This window comes from Phragmites australis, chromosome 8 (genome assembly GCF_958298935.1).
Source record: "Phragmites australis chromosome 8, lpPhrAust1.1, whole genome shotgun sequence".
Classification (NCBI taxonomy): domain Eukaryota; kingdom Viridiplantae; phylum Streptophyta; class Magnoliopsida; order Poales; family Poaceae; genus Phragmites; species Phragmites australis.
The window spans coordinates 36,964,069-36,974,866 of NC_084928.1; the positions used below are offsets into that span (position 1 = coordinate 36,964,069).

Genomic DNA, 10,798 nt, shown 5'->3' on the forward strand with positions numbered 1-10,798 from the left:
ACGGCTTCCTTATTACTGCGTGGACCTCGTGGTGCTCACGCGGCGACTGCTAGCTGCTACTTGTACCCGCACACCCGGTCCTCTCCTCCCGCAGAAACCCACACACAGACACAGAAGCGCGCGAGCCCCTCCGATCCGATCCGGGCCGGACAGCCATGGCGATTAGGGTTTGGCTCCCTGCCCTCCTCCTCGCCTTACTCCTCGCCGCCTCCCCCTTCCTCCGAGGTAACAACAGCCGCGTGCACACCCTCGTATCTCCCCCCACCTTCTCTCTCGCTTCCCGCCGCTCAGATCCGCTCCGGGGACCTCGCGCTCTCGGGAATTCAGCGCCGTGGCAGCGCTAGATCTGCGCGCGTGGCTTCTCCTTGACGTGGAGGTTGAGCTGATCGGGCTCCGTGGGGCTGCGCCGGTGCAGATTGGGGTTAGGGGCGAGCTTGGTTGGTTTAGATCGGTGGTTTTGAGGGTTTTTTGGCAGCGTTGGTGGGATGCATAAGTGGGGTCCTTGATGCGACGGGTCGGGGTCTTGGAGAAGGGTTGGTTGGGAGGGTTTTGGGCGAAATTTGCACTAGGGAACTATGTAAAGCGCATGCATCTGCACTTGCATGTTGAGCTACTGAGTCCATCCGAGGAATCAGCTGCTACTCGAATGGCTAGAATTTTCATTTTAATTTATGTTGGTGTAACAATTCTGCATGGCTAGAATTCAGTGCGTGAAGTTTTGGAACTGCGACCTTTAAGATCGGTTCATTGGTCAAAAATTGTGAACATTATACTGCTCCAACAAGTGGTTAAAAGTCGGGCATTAAGAGCTCAGTTATTTGTTCCCGATAGGCAAATAAAGTGAGTAGCATGGGTTCTTAATTTGAAGTACTCATAACGATGTAGTGCCCACATCGCATGCCTTTTAATCATCTAGGACAAGTTTTCTCAAAGTGGATTTTGTTGCTAATGTTCAAGCATTTAAAGGCTATTTTTATTGTGTTAAAGATGCCTTATCCTGTTGCACGACCTAAGATTGCTAGTGTAGCATTTTCATGCTGAAATTTTGGGGACCTATTGGGTTGACTAATAGAATAGGTTTTATTGTGAATTTTGTTCAACTAATTATTTCCTATTCTTCATTGCCACATTTGATATGACTCCACATACACTATTCTTTTCTAGCATGTCTGTTTGAACTGAATTGAGTTTATCTTGCCTTCCTACAGTTGCTAGAGCTCAGTCAGAGGAAGATGCTGCTACAGCTGAGGTTGTTGAAGGGGCTGATCTAGGAATCGTGGGTGATGATACACAGGTTTCCAGTGATGGACCTTTAAGCCCTGCTCCTGGTGTAGACACAGTATGCATCTTCCCCAAAAATGCTGGCAAAAGTGAGTGTATCATTTTATATTATCCATTGTTTATCTTATAGCTCAACATGGATCTGTATATTTATCACCTACGATAAACTCTAAATTGAATTTGTTCATTTTGCTCACCGGGAAAGAGTTCCATGAATATCTGCAGGATGCGAATTATCTTTAATATTTGCATGTTCTAGGGTAGTATTTTTCGTTCAAAACCTGCATCTTATCTTTCACGAGTTCTGTAACCAATAATGTATTCCGCTTTTGCTTGGTTGCAGTTGTACCAGCAGGTGAAGAAACTGAATTACTGGTTGGTCTGCAAAATGAGGGTAACCTATGATGTTTCCTTCAATTTCTTTCTTTTTCTCTAGCACATCGGTGTAAGCTAGGATTAGTAGTGGGCTTGGGCTACCTCTATTTACTTGGAATTTGGTAAGTGGATGTTCCATGCTCATTTGTTCTGTGAGTTGTTTGCTTTATGTGTAGTAACTTGCTGCAAGTTCATGTTTATTTGGGGTGGTGTGCAGTCTCTGAAATTGTCCCATTTGTTCAATCTTCTGTCCGGCTGGGCTTTTATATAACTGCTTTTGTGTAACCATCATGTTTGTTATCATATCATTAGAAAAACTGGGTTTAAATTGGACCAAATGGAGAACATAGATTGAAAGACATGCTTGGCCCTTGACAGCACTAGTTTGAAGTTTCTTTGGCGATGGATGCTTGTAAAGTGTTAATCTCAAATCAAATTATAGGTTTAATGCATGTTCTTTTGCGGCTAGAAGAAAAACCAAAACGTATGCACTAGAGAATAGAGGCATGGTTATGTGATTGTTCACAGTTCATGTGGCACGTGTACATGAGCAATTTCTCCCCATTTTGGGGCTGTGGGTTCACTGTTTTTTCGCCTTCAATATTTCAGTATCATGCTATTTCCTGTGGATGGTTGTCTTACACCCTTCGTTTACATTGTGTTTACAGGTGAATCAACTTTGAATGTTGTTGCTGTCCATTCAACTCTCCATCTTCCTTATGACCATAGGATGTATAGCCAAAACCTTACTGTTCAGGTGAGGAATGAAATATAGGCTCCTCAATCTTATATACTACCTGAAGTAATTGAAATTGACACTGGTATATATATCATCCAACCATACTCATATATTTAATTTTGGTTGCTCGAGAGATATTTTTATTCTGTTGTAATGGTGAGACGTGATAGTTGGGAGTTTGCTCTTGTTTTGTTGATTTTTCTTTGAGCACCGCTGAATTGGGTTGACCGGGTGAGCCAGGGTTTGGTAGAGGGTGGATGGGTGTGTTTTGGGAGTGTGGGGAGCTGGAGGTGGAAGATGTGGGAGATTACAGGGTGGGGAGTGAAAGTTGGTGAAAGTATGTGAATCCTTCTAGGATTTACCAATATTAAACTAAGAAGGCGCGTGATGATAGGATAAGTCCTTGTGCAGTCTTTGTGGGGCTGCCACATGGTGGTCTTGCTGCCCATATGCTTTAGGACAGCATCTAGGACACTAGGACAGCATCTAGGACACTAGGACAGCATCTAGGACACTAGGACAGCATCTAGGACAGCATCTTAGACTAGAGGACAGCATCTTAGACTAGAGGACAGCATCTAGGACAGCATCTAGGACAGCATCTTAGACTAGAGGACAGCATCTAGGACAGCATCTTAGACTAGCATCTTAGACTAGCATCTTGGCATATGCTTGGCTGGCCATGGGCCTATAAATATGTATCCCCAACCCCTCAGGTTGGTATGGCATTTGTCTGAGAAATAGAAAAAAATTGCCCCAACTCCTAATGTCATCCTCTCTCAATGAGAGTAAGAATTCTTCTACTACCAAGAGTAAGAATTCAGCGACTAACAAGTGGTATCAGAGCCTGTTTATCCTGTAGCCTGAGCATCTCCTGCTCATCTCCCCCCTCAGCCTCACAGCAGCCCCAGCTAAGAGCAGCAGCAGCCCCGGTTGCTCCTGCTCACCCCTCTCCCTCTGCGCAGAGCAGCAGTAGCTCGTCTGAAGCAGTCCTCTCCCCACGCAGCAGCCCTTCCCCGGTAGCGCGTCATGTCCGCAGGGCAGTCTCAGCGCTCGGTCGCCTCGAGCATGCGGCGCCGGCAGGAGGCCGAACTTGCCGCGGCAGAGGAACGCGAGCGAGCGGCGGCAGAGACCGCTGCGGCGGCGGCAAGGGCGTCGAGGCTGGCAGCGGCGGAGCTAGCAGCAGCCAGAGCGGAGGCAGAAGCAGCGGCGGCGGCGGTTGCAGCGCGTGCGGCGGCAGCGGAGGTCGAGGCTCTGCGCGGCAGCACCGGCAGCTCCATTTCTGCTGACGACAGCGCCGACGCGGACCTCGAGCTGCCGGAGGCAGAGGCAGCGCGAGAGCGGGCGGCGCAGTAGGCAGCGGCGCACGCCCACGAGCGGGGCGGCAGCCCAGACAGGCGCGGACGCGCCGGCGGCGCTCCTGGAGGAGGCGCGCACGCCGGCGGCGCTCCTGGAGGAGGCGCGCACGGCAACGGTGGCGGACGGGTCGATGGAGAGCGCGGCCTTTACAGGCGGCGTGGCTCTCTCTCCCCGGATCGGTACCGTGGTCACCACGGGTTCCAGGCTGTTGTCAGGGACGTCGGCCCCGGCGGTGGGTGGCCTACCCTCACTAAGACCAACTACGTCGAGTGGGCTGCGGTGATGAGGGTAAAGCTCCAGGTGCGGCACATGTGGGAGGCAGTCCGGTACGGCGACGTCGACTACGACCAGGATCGACGGGCGCTGGATGCCCTCATCGCAGCAGTCCCGTCCGAGATGCAGTTCTCGCTTACCAATAAGCGGACTGCCAAGGAGGCTTGAAACGCCATCGCTGCGGCACGCATCGGCAGCGACCGCGCCCGCAAGTCCACACTGCAGGCACTTCGCAAGGAGTGGGAGAACCTGGCCTTCAAGCCAGGTGAGGACGTTGATGACTTTGCTCTCCGTCTCAACACTCTGTTGCAGAAGATGGTGCAGTTCGGCGATGACACCTACGGCGAGGAGAGAGCTGTCGAAAAGCTCTTCCGTTGCGTCCCCGAGAAGTACAAGCAGATGGCTCGCTCGATCGAGTCTCTGCTGGATCTCTCCACGATGTCGATCGAGGAGGCAATAGGTCGCCTCAAAGTTGTCGACAGCGATGAGCCACAGTCTCTCTCGGGGCCCATCACCACTGGCGGGAAGCTCCTTCTCACTCGGGAGCAGTGGGATGCCTGCCAGGGTGACCGGAGGAAGGGGGAGCCTTCTTCCACGACAGGCGGCCGCAAGCGTGGCAAGCCGCGCAAGGCGCGCAGAGACGCCTAGGCCGGGGCGCGAGGACGTGCCGAGGGTGATGCCCGCGGAGGCGCCCAGGGCGGCGTCGCCGGCAAGCACAAGCCGGCACGAGACGACACCTGCCGCAACTGCGGCCGGCTTGGCCATTGGGCCAAGGACTGTCGTCAGCCACGACGCGGCCAGGCCCACGTCGCACAGGCGGAGGAGGAGGAGCCGGCTCTGTTCATGGCTCATGCGAGCATAGAGCTACCTCCAGCGGCACCGGCCGCAGCGGCTCTCCTCCACCTTGACGAGCCAAAAGCACACGCCCTCCTCGGCGACGGCTCCGGCAACGACAAGACTGACGGGTGGTGCCTCGACACCGGCGCCACCCATCACATGACCGGTCGCCGGGAGTTCTTCACCGAGCTTGACTCTAGCGTCCGAGGCTCCGTCAAATTTGGGGATGCCTCCGGCGTGGAGATCAAGGGCGTTGGTTCCGTCATCTTCACCGCCGTGTCTGGTGAGCACAGGCTGCTCACCGGAGTCTACTACATTCCCGCGTTGAGGAACTCTATCATCAGCTTGGGACAGCTGGATGAGAACGGTTCGCGCGTGGTTGTTGAGGATGGAGTCATGAGGATTTGGGATCGCCGTCGTCGCCTTCTTGCCAAGGTAACCAGAGGCACAAATCGACTCTACGTCCTTAACGTGCAGGTGGCACAACCCCTCTGTCTCGCCGCTCGTCGGGACGATGAGGCGTGGCAGTGGCACGAGCGCTTCGGACACCTTCACTTCGAGGCCCTGAAGCGGCTCAGTGCCGCAGAGATGGTGCGAGGCCTGCCGTGCCTCGACCATGTGGAGCAGCTCTGCGACGTCTGCGTGTTGACGAAGCAGAGGCGACTCCCCTTTCCCCAGCGGACGAGCTTCCGAGCCAAGGAGAGGCTCGAGCTTGTGCACGGGGACTTGTGTGGCCCGGTGACACCGGCCACACCGGGAGGACGACGCTACTTCCTGCTGCTCGTCGACGACCTCTCCCGCTACATGTGGGTGATGGTCCTCGGCAGCAAGGGAGAGGCTGCGGACGCCATCAGACGCGCGCAGGCTGCTGCGGAGGCGGAGTGCGGCCGCAAGCTGCGCGTGCTGCGCACCGACAACGGCGGCGAATTCACGGCGGCTGAATTCGCGTCGTACTGCGCTGATAAGGGCATTCAGCGCCACTACTCCGCGCCGTACAGCCCGCAGCAGAACGGCGTCGTCGAGCGGCGCAACCAGACGGTTGTGGGGATGGCTCGGGCCCTCCTCAAGCAGAGGGGGATGCCGGCTGTCTTCTGGGGAGAGGTGGTGGTGACGGCCGTCTACATCCTCAACCGCTCGCCTACCAAGGCGCTCGACGGCAGGACGCCGTACGAGGCTTGGCACGGGCGCAAGCCGGCGGTCTCCCACTTGCGGGTCTTCGGCTGCCTCGCGTTCGCCAAGGAGCTTGGCCACATCAGCAAGCTCGACGACAGGAGCACTCCGGGAGTGTTCATAGGCTACGCGGAGGGCTCGAAGGCCTACCGCATCCTCGACCCGAAGACACAGCGTGTGCACACGGCGCGCGACGTTGTGTTCAACGAAGGGCGAGGATGGGCGTGGGACAAGGCGATGGACGACAGATCGGCTCCGACGTACGACGACTTCACTGTCGAGTACGCCCACTTCGAGGGAGCTGGGGGAGTAGGCAGCTCTTCTTCGACGAGCGTGTCTACCCCAGTCCCCGAGCCTCCACCGACCCCGGCGCCTGCTACTTCGACAGCACCACGTTCTCCGGCCAGGACCTCGGCTGCGATGAGTTCTTCGCCGGCTCCACCACAGCCGGCAACGCCACGCACTCCAGCACCGACAGGCACCTCTCCGGGCACGTCTACTCCAACACCAGCTCGTGTCGAGCACAGCCCGGTTGAGCTCGCTACTCCGCTCTCTCACGACGAGGAGCGCATCGACGCGTACCACGACGGCGAGCCGTTGCGGTACCGTACGATGGAGAACCTTCTCAGCGACCAGCCGGTGCCGGGACTGGTGCCTCACGATCTGGAGGCGCAGTTGCACCTTGCGTGTGACGACGGCGAGCCTCGGTCGTTTGCAGAGGCCGAGAGACACGCGGCATGGCGCGCCGCGATGCAGTTGGAGATGGATGCGGTTGAGAAGAACCGCACCTGGGAGCTTGCTGACCTCCCTCGTGGTCACCGAGCGATCACCCTTAAGTGGGTGTTCAAGCTGAAGAGGGATGAAGCCGGCGCCATCGTCAAGCACAAGGCTCGCTTGGTGGCACGAGGTTTCGTGCAGCAGGAGGGGGTCGACTTCGACGACGCCTTCGCTCCCGTGGCACGGATGGAGTCCGTGCGACTCCTCCTTGCGCTAGCTGCCCAGGAGGGCTGGCGTGTTCATCACATGGACGTCAAGTCGGCGTTCCTTAACGACGACTTGAAGGAGGAGGTCTACGTGCACCAGCCGCCGGGATTTACGATCCCCGGCAAGGAGGGCAAGGTGCTCCGCCTGCGCAAGGCCCTCTATGGCTTGCGGCAGGCACCGAGGGCGTGGAATGCCAAGTTGGATTCCACGCTAAAAGGGATGGGCTTCGAGCAAAGCCCGCACGAGGCGGCCATCTACCGACGGGGCAGTGGAGGAACTGCTCTGCTGGTGGATGTCTACGTTGACGACTTGGTGATCACCGGCATCAAGGATGCGGAGGTGGCGGCATTCAAGGAAGAGATGAAGGCCACCTTCCAGATGAGTGACCTGGGACCTCTCTCCTTCTACCTGGGGATCGAGGTGCACCAGGATGACTCCGGGATCACGCTTCGACAGACCGCCTACGCCAAGCGCGTCGTTGAGCTAGCTGGGCTCACCGACTGCAACCCAGCTCTCACTCCGATGGAGGAGAGGCTGAAGCTGAGCCGCGACAGCACGACGGAGGAGGTGGACGCTACGCAGTACCGGCGTCTTGTGGGGAGCCTTCGCTACCTCGCCCACACACGGCCGGACTTGGCATTCTCCGTCGGCTACGTTAGTCGGTTCATGCAGCGACCGACGACGGAGCACCAGCAGGCTGTGAAGAGGATCATCCGCTACGTTGCGGGGACTCTCGACCACGGCCTCTACTACCCTAGGTGCCCTGGGGCGGCACACTTCGTCGGGTACAGCGACAGCGACCACGCCGGCGACATCGACACCAGCAAGAGCACGAGCGGGATCCTCTTCTTCCTCGGCAAGTGCCTCGTTAGCTGGCAGTCGGTCAAGCTGCGAGGCCGAGTACATAGCGGCCTCCACCGCTTCAACTCAGGCGCTCTGGCTCGCTCGACTGCTTGGTGATCTCCTCGGCAGAGACACTAGAGCGGTGGAGCTCAGGGTGGACAGCAAGTCCGCTCTAGCCCTGGCAAAGAACCCTGTTTTCCATGAACGGAGCAAGCACATCCGGGTGAGGTACCACTTCATCCGAGGCTGTTTGGAGGAAGGGAGCATCATGGCGAGCTACATCAACACCAAGGATCAGCTTGCGGACCTGCTCACCAAGCCTCTTGGGAGGCTCAAGTTCCTTGAGCTCTGCTCCAGGACCGGGATGGTTCAATCTTCCCACAAGACGACGCACAAGACTTAGGGGGAGAATGATAGGATAAGTCCTTGTGCAGTCTTTGTGGGGCTGCCACATGGTGGTCTTGCTGTCCATATGCTTTAGGACAGCATCTAGGACACTAGGACAGCATCTAGGACACTAGGACAGCATCTAGGACAGCATCTTAGACTAGAGGACAGCATCTAGGACAGCATCTTAGACTAGAGGACAGCATCTAGGACAGCATCTTAGACTAGCATCTTGACATATGCTTGGCTGGCCATGGGCCTATAAATATGTATCCCCAACCCCTCAGGTTGGTATGGCATTTGTGTGAGAAATAGAAAAAAATTGTCTCAACTCCTAGTGTCATCCTCTCTCAATAAGAGTAAGAATTCTTCTACTACCAAGAGTAAGAATTCAGCGACTAACACGTGAGAGGAATGGAGGTGCAGGAGTAATAGAGCTGGTGCTTGGGAATCAGGGGGAGTGAGGTGAACAAGTTAAGGGATCATATAATTTTTGAAAGACTACTAATAACTTCATTATTTTATGGCTTCTTTCTACAGAATTTCTTCAATGCATCAGTTCCTGTCTCTGTGCAAGCAACCTTCCCATATACATTCGTTGTGAGCAAGTTCTTGCAGGTACGTCATTCACTATTTTAATTTTTCTGTTACCTTTGAAACAATCTGTCAGTCCACAGTACTAATGTTTCTTTTACCTTGAAACAACTAATGTAAATGATGATGCTCGCTTCTTTATATCCTTGCAGTCTGGAGCCTATGATCTAGTTGGTTACATAGTGTATGAGATCGATCAGCACCCTTACCAGAATGTATTCTACAATGGCACCGTCGAAGTTGTTGAGGTTGGAGGCTTACTCAGTGTTGAGTCTGTGTTCCTTATTACCCTTGGAATTGCACTTCTTGGTCTCTTCGGATTGTGGGCATATGGCCAAGTTCAGCAGCTCTCAAAGGTAATCACTTCGTCTTACTTCTAAATTTCCGTAGTGGCATTTGTCTCCTTTCTTCTGGAAATATGAGTTGTTTGGCATTCAGTAAACCATAAACCATCGGAAACCGGTAATCCAGGTTGTTTCTTAGTGATTTAACTGAATCCCAGTAAGTTCAAGTAGCTGAAAAAAACTCGACTAGGGGGAGAGACATCCACCCTAGCATTAATATGTAGGAGGTGAGATTGGAATCCTGGTTAGCTGGGTGACATCCAACCCCACTAGCCAATATATCTCAGGGTGATTCTCAAGTTCAATTATCTGAGAGGCTACTGTTAATGCTTTCTAGTTTCTTGAACTCTGGTGTTGCTGGATGTTCATTATAGAAGGGGGACTAATACACAAACTCACACAGATGCTGTGTGGCGCATAATATATTTTTAGCCTCAGCCTAGAGTCATATGCTCCCTCCGGTCACAATTACAAATACATGACCTTTTGGACAAGGTCCCGTCAAACTTTTGAAACTTTGACCATCAATACTTTTTGAAATATTTAGTTTCAAAACATGAAAAATTCTGTGTGGGGTTGTCTTCAAAAATACTTTCATAATATCATAAACTTATTGGATTGTATAAATATATTCTAGTTGAAAATAGTGGCCAAAGATATGCATCAAAGACCGTGCTATATCCAAAACGTCAAGTATTTTTGATTGGAGGGAGTATATTTTTATCATCAACCTGTTTCTGTGCTGACTAATACACAAACTCACACATGCTGTGTTCATTTGTTTAGCGCTCGTCTTAGAGTCATGTATATTTCTCTCACCAACTTGTTTCTTGGCTGTAGAAAACAAAGAAGGCCCCCAAGGTTGAACTGGGTACTGGAACAACTGATGCCAACATGGATGAATGGCTCGAGGTGTGTTTCTGCTCAGCAAATATCATCTGGAAATGAGACCCACGCCAAGGACTAACATGCATTCCCTTTTTACCTTGCAGGGCACTTCGTTTGCACAGGGAAGCAAATCCAAGAAGAAGAAATAGATCTGACGCTCCTGATATTAGTAAATCATTTTGGGATCTAGAATGAGGCAATTGAGGGTAGCCCTTCACAAGTGACTTTTGCAGAAGATAGAACGGAGGTGTTCAGATTGTAGTTTCGTGCCTGCACATCTTTGTTGACACCATTTTCGACCTTGTTGTGTACTTTACATGGAAGTTTTCTTGAAACAAAATTTTGTTAAAAAGGTATATGCTATCGCTGGTGGGATTTCTGGTCTTATTTGAAATTTGAACTGGGAGCTGACAAACTTCACATTCATCTATCATTATGGCCCTAGAATTTCCTTTGCATCACCGTGTTTGCGTTTGCTCCTTTCCGTCAGTGGCCGCTTATTCCATTAATTACAGCGCATTTTTTTTGCGAAATTAATTACAGCGTATTTATGCGTGACAGAAAGTTGGACAGGCAAAAACTCAGGCCAATAAGTGGGCCCCACCTTGTCCTCCATCCAGCCTGACTGCACCTCCAAATCCAATCCCGCTCGCCTCTCTCTCTCATGGCCGTACACCGCATCCATCCTTTCTACCCACGCCCCTAGCGCCCGGGCCCTAGCCAG

The 10,798-nt window shown here is 53.1% G+C and overlaps 1 protein-coding gene across 1 annotated transcript; it reads left to right on the plus strand.

The window, feature by feature from the left end:
* Window positions 1–48: 48 nt before the first annotated feature.
* LOC133927397 (translocon-associated protein subunit alpha-like) lies at window positions 49–10,461 on the plus strand. The gene is made up of 8 exons (XM_062373856.1): window positions 49–225; window positions 1,209–1,370; window positions 1,625–1,675; window positions 2,325–2,413; window positions 8,789–8,866; window positions 8,995–9,198; window positions 10,027–10,098; window positions 10,179–10,461. Exons 1-8 carry the CDS (start codon window positions 156–158, stop codon window positions 10,221–10,223), a joined length of 771 nt encoding a protein of 256 aa, XP_062229840.1. The 5' UTR covers window positions 49–155; the 3' UTR covers window positions 10,224–10,461.
* Window positions 10,462–10,798: the final 337 nt, after the last annotated feature.